Genomic DNA, 25,121 nt, shown 5'->3' on the forward strand with positions numbered 1-25,121 from the left:
AGCATTAAAGCCTTTTTATACATTATTTCAGTGCTGTTCTGTCCCCTTTTCACTCTGTCTTCTTCCCGATTTAAGTTTTTATTTGGTAGTAACTAGCATGTTGTGACTTACCTCTGTTCCCCCCAAGATATAAATCTGTTCGACACAACAACAGGCAGTTAGTGCAAGATACTAAGAATTTACTCTTTTGCTTTCTTTCCTTTGGTTGTTTTTTTTTTGCCTCTGTTAAAGATTTCTGGTGTGCTTGACACATGTTACTTCAGGGCTGATGGCAAGTTGCTTGAATGCTTGGTGTGTGCCAATAACTGCAGCTGCTTGGAAGGAAGGCCATTTGATGTGTTACTATTAACATAAGTGCTTTACATCCCCACTCCTGCCTGTTTTTCTTGCCAGATGAGAGGAAAAAAAGTGAGCATTCCTCTTCTGACACTGAAGCACTTAGTTTAATAGTATGTTGTGACACTCACTGTCTATTTTGATTGTTCATCATGCTAAAGGCTGAAAGTCACTTGTGTATAATGAAATACTCAATATTTTAATTGAATTCTTCCCTTTTGTATTTGGCAAGGATGCTCTTATTACATTTCTTAAGTCATTAATAACATAATTTGAAATTAATTAGTAAAATTGAATTTGTACTTTAACTTTGAGAGCTTTAATATTTATGAATTCTAGTAGAATGGCATCATGTAAACAAACATTAGATCATCCTACATAGCATAAAACACTGCTTCCATTTGAAATATTAAGATAAATTTAAAGAGTTCAAATTTTCTTTTTAAAAATACGAATTGGGCAGCTTTATACAAAAATACCCCATCACAAAAGAAAAATAATGAAAATTTGCCATCTTACTCCTCTTACTGATAGGTTTTTTCCCATGGAAGATGTATGCTGGTTGGATATAGAGCATGGATAGTATGGCATCTTCTCAGTTCATCTCCAACTGTGGTGGTTGTTCCACAGTTTGAAGTAGTATCTTATGGTGATGCTCATAACTAATCTTCTTTATGAATAGTTTGTGGTTTAATGTAGAACTTTCATATAAAATAACATTCCTCTTAAAATATATTAAAGAGAAGATTGAACTATACTTTCTTGCATTCGTCTTCCATAAGATGCTGCAGTGGATTTAGTCCATTGTCACACCAGACTGTGCTGTGGAAGTTTTTCTTTCCCCTGTTGACCAAGTTGTCAGACCTGTGTCTTAATACTACAGAATTTCGTAATTTAGGAAACTAGCTAGTTTGATATATAAAAGTAAAGTATAAGGAAAAAAACTTCTACAATTTTGAGTCCGTGGTCTGGATGACTGGAAATGGGACAAGGATTGATTTTGCTTTTGCTATGTCTTTGATCTGCTCCAGATCCATTCTTAGCTGTTAAGTCAAGTGACTCCTCTGTTTTCCTTTTTCAAAAAACTACTGTACTTAAACTAGAGATATTAAACATCTGTAATAGCTCCCATTTAAGCAATTAAGGTTATATGAGTAACTGAAGGCAGTATGTCTAGTGACACAAGCTGGTGGATCTGCTGGCACATACATTAGTGGATGCTCTGGTCTGACATTGCTGTTATTCCACTAGGACTGAGTTTCTTAATCTTAACCAACCTTTAAAGTAATTTCAAGGGATTGGACCTCCTACTAGTTAAGATACATGTGTCTTTTTATGGAATGTATAGTAAATGAAAGGAAATGGGCAAGCTATATACTATTTTTTTTTCCAGGAGAATTGAAATCCAATTTACCAGTAATGCAATTGTATCTTCATAAACAACATCAATTTTGCAACACTAATGAGTATTCTTGGGGGAATAAATGATCTTGTGGCTGTGAACTGAGCGATGCATTACTCCTCTGAAAAGTGATTCTGGGCTGGCAGAGTTTACAGACGCTGATCCTACAAAACTGATATTCGTGCTTGCTTTAGATCTATGTTCTAATTCATCTTGGATTGATTATTTTTTAGTAAAATTTTCTGAAAAACGTAAGATCAACATTTTGTGTTGAGTGATGAAATTCTCTTTAAATAGAATACTGTAAAAGGGCAGTATTGTCACAGAACTCAATCTAAACATTGTGTTCTATCTTGTTAGCCGATGTAGCTATTTACTCAGGAACATAGTTTTACCATGGTGTAGAATATCTTTCAGTTTATATCCTCAGGGCAAAACATTTTGCCTCTCTCTTCCTTGGTGTTGAGTACTTGGAGCTAGCATCTGACCATTTCATCAAAGTCAAGTATAAACCTGATGTATTTTAAGACTCCTAAATCATAGAAGCTGGAAGCAAGTTTATAGTTCTCCAAGTTACTTGCCACAATAAACAATGGTAAAAAAGGAAAGTCACAGACAATAGAGAAGTTGGCTGTCTGAGATACTTTTTACATGTAATTACCAACAAAATTACATTTAGTTTTTTGTTTAAGCAGATCTTAAAAGTTACTGTTTAGCCTAAAGCTGAAGTTCTACTAAACATAAGTGATGTTGAATAGTATGATGTTCTTAACTTTGAGATGGTGACAGCCCATAACTATGACACATGGCAGTAAATAATTGCCCATGAGGTGGAATTATTGAATGTATCGGTTTTCTCTCACTTGATACCAAGGGAGTTCAAAAATTCTAAATTGTATCCTGTATAAACAGAGAGATGGAAGGTGATTTTAATACAAAAAGATGGAATTCATGTGAAGTGGAAGAGACTTACATGAGGCAGAAGGAAAGCAGAACAGAGGTTACTGTACCTGACTTCCGTAAGGTTGTGCTATGGTTTCATCTCTCTGTGAAGAATCTCTTATTTGGATTATTCTGCTTTTGACTTGGATAAAGGCCAAATTTCATTAATTAAAGCATGGATACTTTGCATACCTTTACTTCTGACGCAAAATTTTTTCAGTGGCTGCAGGACTTTCTGGTAGGGGCTTACATTTTTTGTTGGATATAGGTAGATTTAAAAACTGTAATTCTAAGGTTTCTTCATCTTATATTATGTAATTGAATTTTAAAGCTGTCAAGGGCAGTGGTCTCCAGACTTTTTTGGTTGCACATCCATATCAGTAAAACATTTTTGAGCATGCACCACCAATGTATGTGTTTTATTCATCAATTTCATACCTGTGCTACTGTACAAATATATTGCATTCTAAAATGTAATTGCACACAAGAAAAAGGAGGAGATAAAGATGAAATAAACACCATTAAAAATATTTTTATTTTATGAATGGCACAAATATTTTCTTTAGGCATCCTAGTGGATTGTCTCACACAACCCCTAGGGTGCTTTGGAGACTGAAGTGGGTCTGAGCTATTGCTTTTCACAAAATACAGGCATGTGAGCAGGAATGAAATGTTGTGTAATTAGTTTTTCTTCATAAGGGGAGTGTAAATGGTAGCAATAAAACACTTGTTGCAGCTCCATTCTTCATGAAAGGTCCTTGACCTGTAGGTGACTGGAACTACCTGTTTTTCATTCAGGTGAGGTGGTAGTGCAGCAGCACTCTGGTTTAAGGGGCTGAGAAATATTTCAGGAGGTAGAGGATGGATAGAGTCATCCTATTCAATGCATAATCAATGGAAACAACTTTCTTGGCAAATACCTCAGGCAAAAGACACAGGTAATTACCATAATTCCATCTATTCCTACATGGTGGGCTGAACTGCTTTCATGTATTTAGAGAGAGAAAAAGATTGTTCTATATTCTGTGCAATAATGTTATGAGCACACATAATTATATAAACGTTCCTGTGCTTGCATGATGGGATTCTTGCTTTGTACAGATATTAATGCATACAGGTTTCCTAGACATTAGATACCCTCATATCTATATGTAGCCCATAATATGCATGTGACTAGAATTATCTGATGCACAGTTGAATAAAAATGTCTAATAATATTGTGACAGAACCCTTGCTGAAAAAAAGTGCTTTGATCAACTGTGCTTAGCATTGCAAAGCAAAGCTTAAAAAATACTTCATTACAAATGTGAGACTGTTTTTGGAAAAAGGAGACTTTTATTTTTATCTTCTGTTCTTGGGATAACACTTTGCAGGAGAAAGATGGAAGAGATGCTTCTTCTGTGCTGCTCCCCAGTGCAACTGATGTAATCTTAAATGAAGAGGGGTTTTGTGCCATTTAACACTATTAGTTTTTCCTTTAGGATTCTGTTTAGGAGGCTGAAATTGTAGCAGTTCCCACTGAGATTGCTAGCAATTGAGCATGCCCAGCCTTTTAGTGAAAGTAGCCCTTGGTAATATGGAGAGTTCTGAAAGTCTAACACATATGAGTAATATTTCCACTCCTTTATGAATTTATTGCATAAACTTAGGCATTGAAGTGCCACAAGATACAAAAAGTAAGGCTCTTATTTTATTCTGTTTTTTCAAGTGTTTTGTCTATATATTAGACTGAAACTCTGCATAGTGATTAGCTCTGTTCTTGAGACTGAAGGTAATGTCCATTCAATATTTGCATTTTTGCCTTTACATCCTTTCCCCTGCTCAATCCATTTACTGGCTTAAAATTCATCCATTGATACTAATTCCTTGTAAATCTTCCACTTTTATTTGTTGGAGAAAAAGGATGTTTTACTAAAATCTTTTGCATTTGCTTAGATGCTGTGTTATTTGTAGTGAGATCACACTAAAATACATGAAACTTCCTGGTACCTTTGATAGTTAAATTCTATACCACAAGTATACCACAGCACTCATAAAATACCATGGGTTTATAAATGGGAAGTGCTCTTTGTGGATTATCCATATGGATTATCCATACTGCAAATTTTTGCATATTGTTACAGCATGGACAGCTCTATGAGTCTTATGTTAGGTTCAGATTTCAGTGAAGAGATGTGATTATTCTCTTGGAAAAGAAACATTCAAGGTGAACCCAGCGTGGGGATGGGAAGATACTTAATGGAAATAGTTAACACAAAATTATTTGGGAGGTTAAGCCACATGGTTGTAATGGTTCCTTGTGCTTGTAAAAGTTATCAGAGCCATTCCTTCAAGGAATACCATGGAATCAAATTAGCTCTTCAGAGATTAAATTTTACCAGCAAACTTTACTGTATTTTGGTTACATCTTAATATGAAGCAATCTATTTTGGAACTGTTAAGCTGGTTCACCTTTTCCCTAGTAAACTGTGTGCATTCCAAGGTCACTTTTTTGTGGCTCTAAATATTAAATCATATGGATGTTGCTTTGTTGGAAATACACCCTTTGAGGTATCTTGTAGATTTACAGCTTGTCTCAGCACTTGAAGGAGTGCCTAGAGCTCTTGGCTCCAGCTTTCTGAGGTGGTTGAAAATAAAGAGTTTGCAGTCACTGTGACTGCAGAAACCAGAATATCAATTACACTTTTAAAATGCTTTTTTTCACCCTAAAATTTTAGGAAAAAGCTAATGAAAACCAATGCACACGTTTTTGTAAGAATCATTGAAATAGTGTAGGCTGCCTTCTAACTTTACTGTATGTTTACTGACAGTTATTGAGTGATTTGTTAGAAATTTATTTTACGTTTTTTCAGTATCAACTCATTATTTTTAGCATTTTTTTTCTCGTATATAGAACAATTGAGTTAAGCACCTGAGTATTTGCTAGGAAAGAGTTTTCATTTAGCCACAGTGACTAACAACGTGCTTTGTGTTTTCCTTACGTTTTTAAATATCTGACCTTGAGTCCTCGAATATTTAAGTGTATCTCTGTACAGGTCTTTTATTTGATTAAATTGCAACTACCCTGGTTTGGAAGCCAGGGATAAATTTTCAGTTGTTTGGTGATCAGCACTGTGAGCTTTCTTAGCTCCTGTATCTGCTGAATTGAAGGTAGCTGCCTGGCAGTGGGAACATTTTGTACAAGGCAGAACAGCTTACACATGCAGTTGCCAGTAATATTTCAATTACTTTGTCTGAAAGAGGGCTTGCAGGGCTTTGCATTTGATTTACAGTGCACTTCATTTGGATGAGTTCTTTAATTGGAATTAATGCGTTTTGGCCATGTGTTCTTCTGTCAGGAAATTGATTATGTGGTTTCCACTTATTTTTGGGTGTTTTTTTTTTTTTTAGTAGAATCTGTTTCTCGGACCTTGAAGAAGAATTTTAATATCATATTGATGCCTTCATCTAGCTTTGTCCTTCTAAACAGAGGTATTTGCTTCAAAAAGATGATTTCTCATAATGTTGCCTAATGGATTATTTCAGAAGCAAGGTTCAAGGTTAAAACATTTATATCTTTCCTGTGTTGTATCCTCACTTAAGTCAATGGAACAGCACTGGGCCATATTCCATTGTTGTAAATACCTCTTGCTTTTACTGTTGCATTCACAAGCATGACTGGTTACCATGTGCTGCCCTTAAGAAAGCTTGGCTGCCCCTGTGGATTGAGGGGCAGAGGTTTGGGGTTTTTCTCTTGTGCTTTTCTTCTGACTTCAGTGTAGCTTGGTGGAAGGCTTCTGAATCATTGGTGTCATTGCAATATGATTTCTGTGGAAATTTAAAAGACTGTATGAAGAAATCAAATTCAACTGAGTGAATATCAATAAATACACACTATGAAGGTTTAGGGCTATTTGATAGCACATTAAAATCTGTGGAGATTTGCATTTGTTTGTCTGGCTTTTAAAACAAATTCCTAATATTGCAAAGCACAACTACTTGAAACAGCTGAAGACAAGAGTTCCATGGTCTGGTTGCATGAAAATATGCAAATAAGTTACTTGTGGTTTGTATTTTTCAAACCTACATATAGTAAAATAGCATGTTTGCAGATAACCATCTTAAGTTTGCCACTAGTTCACTAATAAAGGCAAATTCTAGACAGAAAATGTGAAGTCCAAGCATATTAATCTAAGACAGTGTCTTCAACCTGCCTTAAATTTCTGTCCTTCTGTGAGTGTTCTGTTTTGGACAAGCATCATTTATACAGGGTTCAATCCTATAACAGCACAAGACTGGTGTTGCCTGCTTTTATTTTTTAAAAACAATTTTTTAAAATTATTTTTTTTTCTATCTAGCAGTGCATTTTCAAAGAGAAAGTCTACTTTGTTCTGTCATAGTGGAAAAAAAAAAGGCAAATCCTGTGAGGAGGAGAAGGGTGATTAATAGTTCTTGGGCTGCAATAAAAGAGCTGATGCATGTAGTTACAGGATGCACGTAGCTGCTAGATCAAAATGCAGATAATTTTGTATATTACAATATTCTTCTATCCCCACTGTATGGAATGTCCCTCTACAGGAGGAGATACATGTGCCAGAACCCAGAGCTTTTCGAATGCTTTTGTGCTGTCCTGTGGCTTTTACCCAGCCATATAGGAATGGAGCAGAAATATAGATATCTCTTCTCGTTATTGTAATTTTTAGATGGTTTTGGGGAATATTTATGTTCTTTAAATGAGTTTTTTTCAGAAGCAAATCCAGAATTATTCTAGCTTTAATGACAGAGGAGGGGTAGTTGTCACAGCTTTTAACAGGAGAAAAGACAGACCAGTGCTGAACATTTTGAATTTAAAAAAATATTTCATTGAAATTTCCTAATTGAAAGAGTGACTGCATTTTGGTGAGTAACTGTAGTGGGTGAAGCCATGCCTTGCCATTTCCTTTTACCTTGATCTGACTGATTTCAGGCATAGTTTTTCTGGTTCTGGACTTATGCCCAGCCTGCAAGTGAAGGTGAATCATGTATCTCTTGAGAGTTTGCAGCATAAGCAAGAATTCAAGTTGATGTAAAGAGGTGAAAAAACATGTAAAAGAATGATTGTGCTAATAGATAAATGAACCAATTTAAAGGATTCATACCAAGTGAGACTGCCAGATAAAAAGTCAGATATAATTTATGCATTTAGGCAAGACCTGCACACACACACATCAGCTCTTTCTTTTATGAACCCCTTCTTACTTGTACAAGCACAACCTCTCGATAGAACTTACATATTAGCCCATTTTAAAATAAACTGAAAGTCTGGACTCTGCATTCTTGAAGTCATGATTAATTATTCCAAGAATTAAAAAGTTTTCATAAAACCTTTATAAATATTTTTAAATTAGCTTCTGTGACCTAGAATAGATTTTTGGATGGAACTGATCTCTTCAGCATGTATATTTAGGAATTTCAAATACTAAAAAACAATCTAATCTACTTCACAACTAAAAGCTAAATTCATCTGACAGTATTCTGGTTTTAAAGGCAGGTTGTCATTCCAGTGCATGGGAACAAATGAATAATGTTGTGTCATTCCTTTACGTAGATTCTTTATTGGGGGTGAATCTTGCATCCTTGGGGCTTTTACTGTATCAGACATCTTTTAGTGTATTTCCTGCTCAAAGGAAATTATTTCTGAAGTCGCCACTCTTCTTCCCTCCAGAAAAATTCCATTAGGTGTTGCCTATAAGAGTGCCCTGTCATTCTGTTGGAAGTGAAATTAAGTAATGTGTGTTCTAGTTGCCAGAAGATAGATGATGCAGTAAAAGTATTTCAGCTAGCATTAAAAGAATACACTTAATGGCTAAAAATAGGTTGCATCTTTTTAATGCTTAGGTTTTTACAAATGATTGTTAGAATGCCAGTAGTAGTCCAGTGGATGAAGCCATTTCTGTTGGAGGCAGGTTCTTTTCTTTAGAAATGCTGCTGGTGCAGTGCAACTCTTGCAAGCAATATGATTTCATTAGTTCTATGAAGTCACTGAGCTGGAAGTAGGGTAATGCAACATTTGGATCTTGGAATACTCAACATACACGTTTTCACCCCTTGATCACTTCATTTAGACCAAGGCAAGACTGTTGCAAATAAAACTGGTACCTTTCCTGAATGTTCCTGTTGAAACTGTGTTTTTCAGTATTACAAAATCAGCAAGAATGAGGGAGACATACACTTACCATCTTCATCAGGAACTTAGCAAGGGAACTGACGTGTTGCTTCTAAAGACCTGTGTTACAGAGGGCTGACTAGAGAGTTCATTTCACACTATTTAAATGCAAGGCTAATCAAAATATGTGCATAATAGTTAAAAAAATCAAATCACAATTAGTAAGTAGCATAATTACCATGCCCTATATTCTTCCAGTCAATTTATTTGCTTTTATTTCTTGTTTTTCAGATTGTTTGAAGGACGGTCACCAAGGAAGCCTGAGAAACTTAAGACTCTGTTCTGCTATTTTAGGAGAGTCACAGAAAAAAGTATATCCTTTATTCTTTTTTCTGATCTATGAAACAAATACATGAAGAATTTAATCCCATTAAATTTAGAAATGTCTATGCAGCACTGTGGTGGTAGTGTGTGACAAAAGCCAGCTTCCTAAGCATACTGATGTTTATATAATTATGACTTCTCATGTAGATGATGCAATTAAATTTTTTTCATGGATCTTATTCTGAAATATATGTATAAGGGGATGAGTAAAATATATAGAGAAATTTTCAGTCATATACATGTATACATCCATATGTATATATATAAAGTGTAAGTGTATATATGTGTGTGTATGTATACACACACACATGTAAGTCTGCATGTGTAATGTTTGTAGTGTATGCACTTACATGCTGGGCCCCACCAGAGTGAGAACACAGAGGGAACTTAGCAGAAGTTGTAGTCATTAAAATCACAGTCTTGAAGATTCTGAATCAATCTTTGGATTCATTGCAGCTTGCACTTCTGAGGGATTTTTCCCTACTCGTGTTGATACCTCAGATTTTATTCCCTCTACTTACCCAGAGCAAAGATGTTGTGAAGTTTGCTTAGATTAAATAAAACAATTGATAGCAAGACATCAGATATCTCCCAGCTCCTTTAGAAGCCAGGGAGATATTTTCATTAGTGTGCATAGTTGGAACTTCTGTCACCATGAATTTGAACACCTACAAAAGCTCTCAAAAATAGATCTTTTTCTGTGAGAACTGTTTCAGTGCTCATGTATTGTATTTTGGGAGAGAAAGAGACTTTACTGCAATAGCACGTATCTCATCTGCAGCAATATCCTTATTATAGCATTTTTTTAAAGAACTTTTACTTTACATGTCAGTATTTCAGCTTTCTATTCTCTCAAGGATTTGTTTTTAAAGAATGACAGCTTTTAGCTATTAAATATAAAATCCCTTTAGTTGTTTCAAGCTATCTTCAGTTCATTTTAATTCACCACAAACTAAATGCAGCTACATCCTCTTTCAGCTATCAGACTTTTAAGCAATGTCAAAAGAACTAAATCTCTAAGGTAAAAAGTAAATTGTGATCTATATGAGAGACTGAAAAGAGACAGGATGTTTGTTTATACTTGAGTTAGTAATGTTTTGATGCAAGCCAAATCCTAAATCTGTGCAGCTGTCCCTGACCCCCTGTGCATATAAGTTCTGTTTGGAACAGTCTTTATGTAACAAACATATTAGATTTCTTAACTTTATAACTTTAAATAATATTTAGTGCGATTGAGTGTTCGTTTCTTGATCTAAAAATTTTATCATGCCTCTAAAAGACCCCATTTCTTGTTCTTTTTTGTTCAAGGAATTGCTTAGACTGAAACAACTTAACACTTTAATTTAAAGTGTAATAGTTTTGCAACTCTTTTTACTATAAATGATAATTGAATTCCTTGTAAAAAAACACAGAGAGACTGTATAAGCTGAAGAGTTTATGCTCAGAAGATGAATGGTTGATTTGTAAAATACCACCACTGATATCTGAGTTCCCTTGTGGAAAAGCACTTGATTACTGAAAGCTGTGTATTTTTTTTATTATTATTTAGAGCAAGCAACCCTTTTTTCCCCTAGATCCACTATAATCTTTATGAAAGGCATAGGATTATTTAAGGCTTTTGGAAGGATATGCTTGTGCTTCACATACTGTTTTGAGTGTTTTTCATAAGCCAGTGCAGAAGACTTATTGGAGAAAAAAAATATTCTCAAATTAATTCTTTTATTAGGGTGCCATCACCTAAGAAAAGGTTGATGTTTTCTTTCTATTGCAAAATAGAACTTTTCTGAGTAAAATAAGGGGAGAAGATGGCAAGGCATCCTTCCTGCAATGAGCACTGGCTCTTTTTCTCTTAGGGGCAAGAGAAAATGTTGAAAGATGAAAGACAGTGAATTTCACTGGAATCTTGAAAGGGCTGAAAACAGCTTGATTCAGAATCCACTGACTCTGCATCTTTAGTGACATAATAGGACTTCCTTGGCAATATGAGCTGCTATTTAATTCATCCACAGGTTGAGTATTCTGTGCATTGGCTCTTGACACTGAACAGTAGCAACCTTTAAAGGTTCTTTATTTCTTTTTCTCCACATGGCAGTGCAGTTTACTTCAACAGCAGAGTCTTTCTGATGGTGTTCACAGTGACAATCAGTTCAGAAAGTTTTTCCTCCATCTGGAAAAAGAAAATTACTCGAACTCCAGAAAGAGAGGAGAAGTTAATATTTTGGTCTCGTAACTTATTTTCAAGTTGAGCATGCACTATCAGGGGAAGATTCTGAGTTGTTTTTGAGGAAAGTTAAGCATTCTTGTGCTTCTGCCAAGAATGATGTTTGTTGTATTTAAAAGCTTACCACTTAAAATACACTTAAGGACTAAAGCACCAGCACTTAATACATTTTCTTCTGGGATTGGTTTGCCTGTAGAGCCTACAGGATTGGTGACATTTACAAGGCAGTGTCTCCAGGAGTTTCCAGACTGGGAAAGGTAAGTCCTTTAATCCTGCTAATATAAGAAATTTCTTGAATCAATGATAAGTGGATCCCATTGATATGGAATTAGTTCAGACCTGGAAGTACTACATGAAACAATGTTTGGAATGCATCGTTATGGAGAGAAGTACAGAGGGGTGTGGGTGAACTGCCACAATTAGTTTGAGGGCCCTGAGCTTTCCAGTATGTTTTTTGGCCTGTGTAGCCAGCGAGTCTTAAGTACATTTTTAAAACAGTAACATTGGTCATTGGTGCTGTTGCATGAGTGTGAAAAGAAGAGGGAGGTGACTTGATTTCAGAAATGACAGCAAATATATAATGAAGCATGGGTGCTAACCAGCTTTTTTGATTCTTAAGTTCATTTGGGACAAACTTGTGGGAAAACATAGAACTGAAATTTCAGATTTGAGTTTTTCTGGTGAAAGAGGTGGAGAAACCAAACAATTTACTATATTAAACCTTACAAATTGATTCTGAAATGCAAATGCTCTTTCTTTAATCCATTAGGTTTTGTGTTTTGTTTTTTTTTTAAACCACCTGACATTTAAGGTGTGGAAGAACTTTGGGATTGAATGGGTTTTCTTTTATCATGGATGACTGTGTTGGAGATGGTGTAATCATCCTTTCTGTACAATGTTTTTCCTCAATGCTAGATCTCAGAAAAAATTGTCTAGATTGCACGTCAGCTATGAAGGCACTATTGAAAGCAATGGACAAGGTATGCTACAGGTAAGCACATATAAAAGTAAATGGGCTTTATGCCATGTTTTTGTCATGCTTTTATGGTCTGCCAGCTTAATGAAGTTACTTGTTTATCCTCAAGTGACTTAAATGACAAGATGTTATGCAGCATAAAAGAAACATCAATATTAATTCCATGGGCAGCCTTAGTACTGTCAATATTTCCCAGCTCACCTAGGTTTGCACATGTACCTGGTACAGAAAGAGCTGACAGAAAATAACAAGCCCTTGGCAGCTTCTGGTCTTTTGGTTCACACCAGGATCAAAGATTGACAAGATAAGTTTCAGGCTGTGATCTTGATGAGTTGTCAAGCATTTCAGTTTATTTTTTTAAAGATCATTCCTGTGCCCCAGACAGTGGTCAGGTCAGTGGTTCAGGAGACTTTGTTGCTGCTGCCAGCACCAGTGTTTCAGTTTGGGAGCCAGTCAGCAAAAAAAATTCATAAGGAGGGTGTCCTGTGCATATCTATAGCAAGGAACACATTTGAGTTTTTGAATTAGTTGTTTGGGTTTTGGGGTTTCTTGGGTTTGTTTTGTTGTTTGGTTTTATTTTAAAAAAAAAATCTGCCTTCCACAGTGCATTTTCAAAACCAAAATTACAGCTTCTCTAGCCAAGAGTAAGTGCTGCAAAGGAAGGGTGAATAGGACTCTGTTTTGTGGTGCTTTTTGCTGAAACTTTAAAATGTCTCATGATTTTATGAAACTCGAGCACTCAGATGTGTATTACAATTACTAAGAACTCAGCAACTGCTCAATGATATCTGTTCTGTGTCTCTTACTCAACTATAGTAGAACCTCAGATGTGAGGGAAGGTTGAATTATGCCTTTTCATGTACTCTTTCTGTTGTCCTCTGTAAAAGTGCCTCTTGCCTCGGATGTGGTATTTTTCCTTCTGACTATTTTCAAGTCTCATCAAACAAAATATCTCTGCTTAGGTGGAGAGAGCTCTCTCCAGGAGGGAGCAGGATGACCAAAGCAAGACAGTGCAGGAGGCAGGGTTGCTGGCTGGGACAAGCAGAGCAGGGGCAATGGCAGTAGCAGTTTCTGCTGACAGGTTTATGGCCATCAAGCAAAGCAAGGTGATGAGTCAGGTCACTACAGTCAACCCTGGACATCTGGACAGCAAGTGGGCACCAGCAGAGGACAGGCTTGGGTATGGACAGGCATGATGTGCCTTAGGCAAGGTCCAGGGTTTGTTTTTTTATGGGGCCATGTGCTGGGGGCTCAAGCACATGTCATGAGCTCAAGCTCATCAGCACAGTTAAAAAAAGTGCATTTGGGGCTCTGGCGTGCTCAACATTTGGATAGTTTTCAAGTTATTTTTTATATCACAGTCAAGTTCAGCAAATTTTAAACAGCTGAAGTGTGTTGGTATTTTCAGGACAGACTTTGGGAACACTTGCTGGTAGTGTGTATTAGACTTGACTTGAATGAGTTTGTAATCTGCACAGATGTTCATGTTGCTCCAGCAACTTTTTTTCCACTCCTGTAAATGTGCTCTGATCAGTTATCTAAATAATAATCAGTAAGAAGTTAACAGCATTTGAAAGATGAAGAGACTTAAAAAAAATTATAAATGTATATATGGACAGTTAAATGTCTACATGGACAGTTAATTTGCATAAATAGCAATCACTTTATTGAATAAACCAAATACTTTCATAACTGTTGTCTAGATAAAAATGCAATTTGCAAAATATGCATTGTTGCAGCAAAAAAATTGTCAAAAACTTCTCTGTTTCAAACAGGAACCTTAATGATCATCAAAATTATGTGCCTTATTCAAGTGCATTTCAAGGAGAATTCATGAGATTCTTTTAGGTACAGAGCTACTGGTACAGGGGCAGTGGAAATCTGAACATCCTTCAGTGTGGACAGCTAGGGCAACATGCATATTAAAGGACAACTTAATAATACTTCAGTGTTCATAAAACGGAAAAAGAATGCTGTCATTTGCTGTTTCCATCTCTCACATCCACTGAAATGTGGGTTTTTTTCTTAAATGTGTGCTCTTCACAGAAAACCCAAATACTGGATTGAGCATTTGAGTGCAGCACTTTATTTTGCTGTTCCACTTGTCTTAAGTTTTCTGAGAAGTAGAAAGGAAAAAAAGGAAAAGGCATGGTGTTTGTCAGGCTCTGTCCTGCTGCTTGTATTTATAAGTGATAGCAGCAGATTTTAGCAGAACTGTTAAAATTTGTACAGAACTTTACCTTGGTAGATGAAAGGATCTTACTTTATTTGTTAATATCCTAATCCTCCTAAACATATTTTTGTTAGGTTGACTTTGCCAACCGTTTTGTTGGAGGTGGTGTGACGGGGGCAGGACTAGTACAAGAAGAAATTCGTTTTTTAATCAACCCAGAACTGATTGTATCAAGGCTCATCACTGAAGTCCTGGATCACAATGAGTGTCTTATCATCACAGGTTAGTTTTGCAGAAAATGTTTCACATCTTATGCTGGTTTAACATATAGAACATACATTTCAAATTGAAGTTTAAATGCTGCAAGGATGAAAAAAGAAGCAAAATGAAAAGTCAATACTTATTTGACCAGGAGCTTCCTTCTTCACTGCATCTCTTAAAACCATGGGGCTGCTGTTCCAAAAGATGTTTTGTGAGGGAAACAAAATAAAGATAGAAACAGAGAGAACTTTTTTCTCCTTTATGAAAGTGTTTGAGAAGCCAGTGTCTTCAGGCCTTGCTAAAGAATACTGCTGGGTGATATAGGTGAAGTCCACAATTACCAGGTATTAGCTGGACCAGATATTGACAGGTAATGCTTCTCTTGTGGTTTTGTTGGTTTTTTTTCTTTTTTTCTGTGCAATTTTTAACATGTGATGTGATAAGTGGGACTAGACCTCTGAGAGGAGTAACTGCCTCCAGGTTACAAAAAAAGGGAGGAAATAGAAGAGCAGAAAATCAGCATCCGTTAAAAGGAGTAGAAAATGAAGAAATGTCTTTTAAGGATTTTGACCCATAAATTACAAATGTGTGTTTGCAGTACTTGTAAGTTAGCTATGGGTTGGTAATGACAAGATCAAATACTAAATGCTTCTTTAGTGTGTTGTTGAGGGCCTGTGTATCCAGTGCCTTGCTAAAAGTGTTTTTCCTTTTGTTTCCATCTCTCATAGAACTTGGAATGGTTTATTTTCCATTGGATCAAAACAGCATCAAAACACTGAGTGTCACAATTAAGAACTGGGGAGGCCCAGGTCATGCTGTGTGTCTCAGTTCCATACAAGTGAGCATTTTTCATGACTGAAAAATAAAAGGATGCTATTGTATTTTAGTCACTCCAAAGAGCAACTACAAAGAAAAAATATTTGATTGGAGACAAATCTCTGGGCAAATACTCTAATAGATTATGTCAGGAATTTGTACAGGTATTAGAGCACATTTCTTGGAAAAATTCTTCCAGAGAGGTTCTTTATCTCACATGCATGCAGACCAAACATTTGAGCTTATATCTTGCAAATCTTTCTCTGTCCTGAGCTATTGATTGTACCAGGCAGAGTATGTTTTATTTTCCATCTTATACCCGTTAATCTTTTTAAGATGTAGTGTTTTATTTTGGTTTTCCACCCTGCCAAAATAAATGCCTTTTCTGTGAAAACTTTTTGATAAATTGGCTTTTGCTATTACCTTTTAAAAAAATGAGTCAGAATATTCTTGGCCATCACTTATTTCTGTTGTGTGTTTTGTATATGATACTAAAATAAGATTAACTTACTGAAGTAATTATCTCTGGGTTGAGGCTCTCATGGGGAGAGTAAAAAGAGAGCACAGCTATCAATCTGGAATAACTGATTGGGGGAAAGCATTGAGTGAATTATTTGGAATCCCTTCCACTCCCCTGCAAAAAATACTGGTTTGGCATAAAAAAATAAAGGTGAGAATGCTTTTTTCACTGCGGCAATGTTCTTTTAGTTTTTTTGAGTACTTTATAACATTTTACAATTAGTATTTGTGATATGGTGTTCTTCTCTAATGGAAATGGCCATTCCATCATTTTCATTTCATCCCTGGACATCTTCCATCTCAGTTCTTAGCCAAGTCTCCTCTGCGTGTCACAATCCTCTTGATTAATTACATTCCTTGTGATGCATCTTGACTCAGCAGCCTAATGGGTATTAACTGTGCAGCTTAAATTTGCAGAAGACTCTCAGAAATTGGAGAGAAATTAAATTTGCTGTGATTTCACAGCATCTGGTTAAGATCACTGATGTAATGAATATGGAACTGGTCATGCAAACAGTTAAGTTCTTCAGCACAGACATCTGCCTACAGAAATTACAGCAGCAATGCCAGACATTCCCACAGCTATATTTCTGGTAGAGCTGTGAATAAGTGTCAGTGGTTTTCATTCAGTTTTTCTCTGGTTTTTGTTTTCTCCTCCCCTCTTTGAGTTCACATATACTCAGGCAGCATTAAGAGCATATGAGGCTGTGTTCCATGTTTGCTTTAAATCCACAGACTGGACAGTAGTCAGTCCTGACCACATTTCAGCAATGTATTTTCAGAGACTTGTGAGCACGTTACCTGTTCAGTAAATGAGATCACTTGGTTCAGCTCAAAGTTTACACAGAGGGTAAAAGCTGTTTTTCAGCTGGGTTTTGCAGGCTGATTGTGCCACTGTCTGGAGAACCAGAAGACTAATGATGGTGCCACGTAACAATCAGAAGGAGCTGACTGAAAGGGACAGAAGGTCCTTCTTCTTAATTTTGGCAGTAAGAGTACATATATTGGTGACTACAAAACTATACCCTTGCTTTTCACACGTACTCCTTTTTAGTCACTGTTAGTGGTACGACCTCTTCAGAGGTATGATTTCTAGCTCATAAGAAATACTAGAGGGACAGTATGGTGAGGTTTTTCCCAATCCCTGGGAACTTAATAATGCCTTACAAATCATATGCCAATAAAAAGCTAGACTGTGGAGTCTGAGAAAGGGATGTTTCTTTTTAGGTATAACTGCAACTCCTTCTAGATGAATGAGGTCCAATACACACTAGCCCGTGGCAATTTCACTGTCTGGTGCTCTATTTACCATGAATTTTACAAAGAATGTATCTTGGATACTTGTATGTACTTTCTCTTGACTTTGAGGTTTTGTAGCCTGTTTTTAAAGTTCTGGTGGAACTGCTATTACGCTGCATTTGTGGCTTTTTTTTTTTTTTTTTTTTTCCTTCCCACAAAAAAAAATAGCAAAAACCCCCCAGACAAACAAAACAAAAAAAACCCCCAAAACCCCCACATTTATCAGGAACACTAGCATATGCCATTTATGCCATACTGCTTCTCCCAGAAACATCAGTTTGTATCCCAGTAGATCACAGGCAAAAGTACTGCCTGCTGAAAATATGTTTTTGTCTAATAAATTTCTCTTATGAAGATCTATTGATTGTCAGTAACTTTGGGCTTCTGGAACATGAGTTTGGAGTTTGTGTGAGTTCTTTGGGTTTCTCTGTTATTGATTTTTTTATTATTATTATTATTTGCTTTTCTGTTTGTTTCCTGGTGCTTTCATCATCAGACACTGCACTTCCATAAATTTAATGAAAACAAGGAACTTTGAAGAAGTCAGCTCAATACTTTGCCATTTATTCTATCCTGTTACAATATTTTGATAACTTAGTCTTTTCTTTCCACATGCTGGGCACCAAAAGAAATGCTTTTCAAAGCCTGGGAGCTTTGCTAGGTTGTCCTAAAAGAATGCTCTCAGAAAAGTCACATGCTTCCCTTGTCTGTCTTGTCTTACTATTTGCTCTGACATTTTTTCCAAGCAAATCAGTAAACTGAACTTCACCTTCATCAGAAGAAGGTAAACCTTCTTGCTGAGGGCTGATAGTCTGCAATTCAATTAGGAGGCAGTTTTCTGAATATTTAAGCTGCTTGCAGTTGTCCTTTGTACAAGGACATGGGTGTGTGTGAATATATGGGGCTTATTATTCATCACAATTTTGGGAATTTTTTTTTTTACCAGGAAATGAATTCTGGATGAGGAATCTTTCCTCATCCCACGCATTTTGCATAGAAACTTTTCAGAGTAGCCTTGAGTGCCCTCAGTATGGTTAATCATCTAGACAGATCTAATTAAATAGTTGGTAGATAGCAGGGCACATGACTTCAAGAAGTGCTTGTAAGTCTTATCAGTTAAAATAAAGTTGGGTAAATGGGGGGTGGGGGGAAGCAGTTTTAACAACTTGTTTCTTGTGCTTGTGTTACTAGTGGGGCAAGCATTCAAATACCCTTGCCAGATGAGATTAAAAGTTAATAGTTTTGTTTCTGATTGTTCAACTTTTTTTTTTTTCACTTAGAGAGGAAAAAACTGAGATGAAATATAAATGTTTGTATTCTCAGAATATCTCCAGTCTTTGCAATAGTTAGGCATTACTCTTGCCATAGTAAGCAGAAGTTTTGTGCTGTCATCTTACCTGTCTTTCTAAAACCTATTTTTACATTGTATATGTAGGCATACCAGGTGTCACTATAATTAAGGCATTGCTGAAGTTTCCTTCTTTAACTGTTTATAACCTGTGCTAAGCTGTCCCTTTGTGAGCTGGAATCTCCAAAAAAAGTTCTTTTCCATCCCTCACTTCTGAAATGCATCTGTTGTGAGCTCAAAACAGGTGGAAAAGTTGTGATTTTACTATGGCACTACTTATAGGAGTATTTTTTTGAAACATTTGTGCATTTCCAGGTTTTGAAGCAAGATTCTGACATTTGGTAAAACAAGGTGAAAAGCAGACTTTTAGAAAGATTATAATCCTCACTCTATTAGTTAAAGGGGATAAAACTTTGAATATGAATTGGCATAGCAAATATTAATAGCTAAAATTATTGGAGGTCTTGATGAGCAACTTTCTAACAGCCCTTAATGGATTACCCAGGAGACCCTGCTGGACTTTTTTGCAGAGCACCAAGTATGTTCCACACCACGGTTTGTGTGTTCTTAAGGTTTTTCAGAAGTAGCTTCTTGGTTCTGAGCACTGCAGTAGAGAGAAATGGCCTTTCACTCCATTTAATGCCTTTAATTGCTGTGATATCTGAGAATTTGTTAGGTACACAAATATACTGGGCAGCATACACAGATCTGCACCTGTAATGTTCTGTGGTGGCTGCTACACATCAGCAGTGGAAAAGAAGCTTCTGCTGGTTTGGTGCAGGTACAAATCTCTATTTTCCATTGCTTCTGAGAGCTGTGTTCATTCAGAGAAGCAGTGATTCCTGTGAAAGGTCTGCTGAGTGAAAAAATGGGTATTTTGAATGTAATATGGAAAATTGTATGTTTCAGGTACTGAGCAGTATAGTGAATACACAGGCTATGCAGAAACTTACCGGTGGGCAAGAAGCCATGAAGATAAGACCCCAAGGTAAAGTTCCACAAAAGTATTTCAAGTCAAGGAATAAATAAGTGTTATAAATTTGAAAACATAGTTAAGTATTTCCTAGTATTTGCCTTAGAGGATTTGACTGTTTGACCCTGGTGTCTTTAGAAGAGCCAACAAGCTGAGGAAGTTATCATATATTAACAGTGAGATTAATGCTAATAATTGTACCTGTCAATATATAAGTACTTAAACCAACATCTTTTACTGTTACATGGTTTTAATCCAATTTTTTGTTCAGATACTGACTGAACTGTGGATTGTAATGTCAGAAGTTTGACAACAATACCTTAGGAGCCACAGGGCAGCTGATGTGTGGCTAAAGAAGATTTAATATCATGAATCTGAGTAGAAAGATCTGAGCTCTTGAATTTATTTCTCCCCCAGTGTTATAGCATGTGTAAAAAATTATTCATTTCATATGGAAACATATACAATGTACTCTCCTTTAAATGTTGGAGCATGACACTTTGACCTTGCAGTGTTCTTACTTAATAAACAGTGCTGTGTAATAAGATTTGTTTCACGTTTATGGCCAGAGTCTGGCCAGGTATTTCTGAATTTATAACCTGTCCCATTTCTGGATCTGCTTTCATTCCTGACCCACAAAGAAAAAAAGTTGTCCGTTGTCTGTTATGATCTGACCTTTCAGGCTGCTTCTAAGGGAGAAGCTTTGTGGGGAATTGCTCATTTTGGATCATGACTATATGGCAAATAATAAGCAACTGATGTCATCTGCTTTTCCCCACCAATTTTAGGGATGAGTGGCAGCGACGCTACACTGAAATTGTTGCTATAGATGCATTTCACTTCAGACGTTTCCTTGATCAGTTTAGTCCTGAGAAAATTAGAAGAGAGCTCAACAAGGTGAGAAACTTCTTACAGTGACCTGCAGTCTGATATTTGTAGCAACTTTTAAAATGCTTTTGTATTATTATCTACAGCTAAGAAAGTTCTTGATTAGTTGTCTCTTATAAAAGGTGTACTTCAGGGATTTGCTCCCCAATATTAAAGCAGAAACTTGGCTGATAGAATGGCTCTTACCCTTTGATATGCTATTCAAAGGTGAATTTAATTCAAAATTATGGATGAAATTTGGATATATATGGTGTTAACTCTTTCCTGTCCTGCTTTGAAATTATGATTTAATTCCTTTTCCCATGATTGTATCTGAACCCTTATCCAGTCCTGCAGTCAAAGTGGAGAGGGGGATTGAGGGCTGCATCTTTTAGTATGGAAACAGTTCACAAATACAGTGCCACTTGATTTTCTTCCACCTTTCTTGTTTGCTCTTGGGGTCTTGCCATATTACCTAGGAGTTTCTTTTCATATATTGATATCTTATTGAGATCAGATCCAGGTGTTCATAAATCATCTATCTTTATCTGGGCAATAGCTACAAGGGCTGTGGCAGCTGAGCATGTGTATGTATTACATGCCAGTTAGAGCTAACAGTGATGGGGATGTTAAGAAAACTGGTCAAGTCAGGGCAGTTTCAGTCCTTTAAACAAACCTTTAAGACTGACAGTCAGAAACACCATGCTTCCTACTAATAACACATAAATATTATTAATCTTTATCACTATTTATTCAAGGCAGTCAGTCCTTGACCTTACCCTCTGTTAGCTGTGTATATGCAAAAATGCACTGCCCTCAGTGGCTATCACCCTTGACAGTCTCAGCTGTTGAAGTTGGAGGGCTGAAGAGCTCTTTGACAAGGGAAGCTGGGCAGTGGGCATCTGTTTCCTCTCCCCAGCTGTCCCTAATTTAAGATTTTGTCCTTAAATAAGATATGAGTTTCTAGATGGTTCCCAGCCCTTGATCGCTGCCCTGGACTGTGCACTGCATGATGTTTGGGAACATGGGATTACTTTCCTAAGCCATGGCAAGTGCTTTATCCTGTTGCATGATTTTCACGTTACTTGTTTTTCTTCTTGCTTTGCTCTTCTGGAAGCTAAAGCAGTCTTTAATCAGTTCTTGGGGTACTGTTTAAGTGCCTCATAATTGCCATTAATGAGCTGTCTCAGCTTCCAAGCTGCACCAGTGTTTTCAAGGCCTTTGCTGTTATCCCATATGTAAAATTTCTCTCCTAACAAGAGATGCCTGGTATCCATCTCCAGTTCACATAGCATGTTCTTTTAAGTTAATAAGGAAACTAATGGGCCAGAATGAGGGCTGTGCATGGCTATTATAAGGCATAGCTAGTGAAAGCTCTGTGGCCTATTATAGCAATGGCACTTCTATTTTTACTGAGTTGAGTACAAGAATGATTATAGAGTTGTACTGTATTAGTCTGTTTGTGTTTAGGTTCAAAACATACTAATTATAGAAGCAACAGGCCTCTGCTTTAGCTAGGGTGATAAATATAAGGGCACAATACTACCATTGTTAAAGTTCCTTGCTTTCTGTAATACAGGAGGGTATAGAATAGCATAGGAGGCACTTTAAATTGATTCAAGCATATGGCAGTATGCTCCTAATGGGAAAGGGAATATATCTGAAAGCTTTATTTCCACACACTCCTACCTCCCACAAATGATGTGCAATGCTGAAGGGACTAATTTAATTTATTCATAAAGCCTTGGCATCGTGAGTAAAGGTACATTCATCAGTTTGTTTCTTCATGGTTGGAAATGAAATTAGCCCTGAAAAAGACAGTAAATAAATTTTGTAAACTTCAGTGATATCTTAGTACAAAATTCAAATTACCTACTCTAGTGAATTTATGATCTGCCCACAGTTTTCAATATTATTGATTTTGTGTGGATTTTTAAAACAAATTATGGAAGATCCATGCAACTTTGATACAGTGTGTCAGTTTGGCTGATGATTGAGGACTGGTTAGCATTTAAAAAAAAATTTAAACCTGAGTTAATTCTGTGTTTACTAAAGTAAAAATGTCATTAACTTTATGGGAGATTCTATAATATTTTAACAAATTAAATATTTTTTTAATGTACTGTGGGTGGAAACAAGTTTATGGAATAAGATGCGACTCTGTTTCAATTATGATTTAATAAATGAGGACTCAGTAAGCACAGTATATGCACATATTTTGAAATACAACTGTATTATGTATTATTATATGACTGCTGAAGTCCTTCCAAGTATTTGCTGACTTTCTTATTGACGAGGCAGTTTTTGTTCTCCATATCCTGGGGAGTTGGGAAATGCATTCCCATTATGTAAAAGCTGAAAAGGGAATGACATCCTCTTGCAACACCAATACGTTTCCCTCATTGGGAGGACTGAGTTTGAAGAATTATTATGCACACAGACAGAGCATTCACTTGCTTTGCCTACCAGTTGCCTACAAATGTGCTTTGGATATTACAAATGTGCTTTGGACATCAGGCACACAAATAGCTGTGGCTTGGAAGAGCTCAAGAAGCTGCATGACCCTGATGAAGTGTAAGGGCGTCTTATACAAACTCTAAATCATGGTACTCTGCTAAATTATGACTAAGAGAAGTCTGAACTTGCAGCTTAGGTCAGATGGGAGTGAAACTGTTGGTTCTTCAATGTCTACCAGACAGTTGGACCAAAATCACTGTTGAAAAACTTCCAAAGAGATTTATCCTTTTTTCTGTACATGGAAGCATGTGCCTTGAGATTTTAGTCAGTATCATACTTTTTACTCCCACCCTCATCTTTTGCATTTGACCTGTATTGTAAGATACCATTTTGTATTTTCAGTTTTGAGGAATTTCAGGAACCCTGGACCCAGCAGTTTACTTGTCACTCAGCTAAATGGGCTGAGAAACAGCAGACATGACACAAACAATTAGTTATTCTCTTTTCTAGCTATCCTGAAAATTTTCTATAGCTGTGATAAAATCCCTAGGATTCAGCACCTTTACCTAATTTTTAACTTGAATCCAAATAAGACAAAATTCTTGCCCTCAGTTCTGTAGTTACTGACTTAAATATAAAGGAATATAATGGGGTATTGTATTGAAGTATTGAATTTGGTATTGTTTGAAGAAAATACTGAATGTTGTTTATCATCTGCTTGTTTGAAAACATTGCACCAGCTTGCCTGTCAGCTTCATCTTCTGCCTCTTGTCTGCCTCCAGGCCTATTGTGGTTTTTCTCGACCCAATGTTCCACCTCAACATCTCTCTGCAATAGCCACAGGAAACTGGGGATGTGGTGCCTTTGGAGGGGACTCCCGATTAAAAGGTAAATTGTAGCAACCTATTAAAGTACAAATTCGTCAAATAACTTAGATTTTGATTCTTGGCCTTGTTTTGTTTGAATTAATACATTTTAGCCAAGGACTGGAATAATACTTAGACTGAAGGCCATGAGTAATGTGGCCATAAACAATAAAAATGAATGCTGACTCTATATGCTGCTTTTAGTTTAAATTCTGAGGTAAGTACATGATGGTGAGATGCTGGGTTTATAAGAGCCTGTAGTACTGAAACCTTCAAAAGCACTGACACACAGAGATAGTTCACAGAAGAACATGTTAATTGCAGTTTTCAGTCATAAATCACTCAACCTCTCTGGACTTTTAGATTATGCCTAAAATTCATATCTCTGCAAAACTGTTTAAAGTACCTGGTAATTTACAAGGCATCACAAACTTGCTGGCAATGCTTAATGTTTGAGTTTTGCTCCTTAATATGCTATATGCCATAATTGCTGTATGTCAGAGAGGTTTCCAGTCATTCAGACATGCTTTGTTCTTTCCTGACTTGCCTGCAATATCACTCACTTTCTGATGGTTTATTTTTAGAGTATTTATAATGCAGCAGGTATCACATGCCTATATTAGCTTGAGAATTTTCCCCATCAAGTCAAGAACTGATGGATCCTGACATTTAAACTGATATCCTGATTCATATAGTTTTAAGTATAAATTTGCATTTTTGTTGGTTTTAAACATATGAAGAGTACTTAAAGTCTGCTTTTCTGAACAGCTTTAGGTAGTTACATTGAGACAAGCAATTATCAGGCTACCAGCTTTGTTAGTTTTCTTTCTTAATGTATCTTACTCATTAGGCATCTATTTTTATTTTTTTCAACACTCACTGATTTTCTGACAGTTGTTTTTTTATTTTGATTAGATAGGAAGGGCTGCCAAAGGCAGATCGTCGATATCAGAAGTAGCAGGTTCTATGAGATCTGACCATACTTGATTATTATGATGTTAGGAGTCTTTAATAAATGCTTTGATTTGCATAAGATTCAAATCCTCTTGGATTTGAGTTGTCATAGCCCAAGTATATATTTTTTAATGTTTCTGATAACAATATGGATCATCAGATCTAAGCCATTATTCAACCCTAGATGCAACCTACAGACCAGG

At 36.4% G+C, this 25,121-nt stretch overlaps 1 protein-coding gene across 1 annotated transcript in view; it reads left to right on the forward strand.

Annotated features, from left to right (window-relative positions):
* Positions 1–25,121, forward strand: part of PARG (poly(ADP-ribose) glycohydrolase) — a 62,387-nt gene that overhangs the window by 28,589 nt on the left and 8,677 nt on the right. Inside the window, exons 10-16 of the mRNA XM_071749295.1 lie at positions 9,096–9,175; positions 11,606–11,666; positions 12,325–12,400; positions 14,693–14,840; positions 19,711–19,789; positions 20,563–20,671; positions 23,881–23,986. Coding sequence (XP_071605396.1) covers positions 9,096–9,175; positions 11,606–11,666; positions 12,325–12,400; positions 14,693–14,840; positions 19,711–19,789; positions 20,563–20,671; positions 23,881–23,986 — 659 coding nt within the window. The remainder of the gene's footprint in view (positions 1–9,095; positions 9,176–11,605; positions 11,667–12,324; positions 12,401–14,692; positions 14,841–19,710; positions 19,790–20,562; positions 20,672–23,880; positions 23,987–25,121) is intronic.

Source organism: Heliangelus exortis, chromosome 7 (genome assembly GCF_036169615.1).
Source record: "Heliangelus exortis chromosome 7, bHelExo1.hap1, whole genome shotgun sequence".
Classification (NCBI taxonomy): Eukaryota; Metazoa; Chordata; class Aves; order Apodiformes; family Trochilidae; genus Heliangelus; species Heliangelus exortis.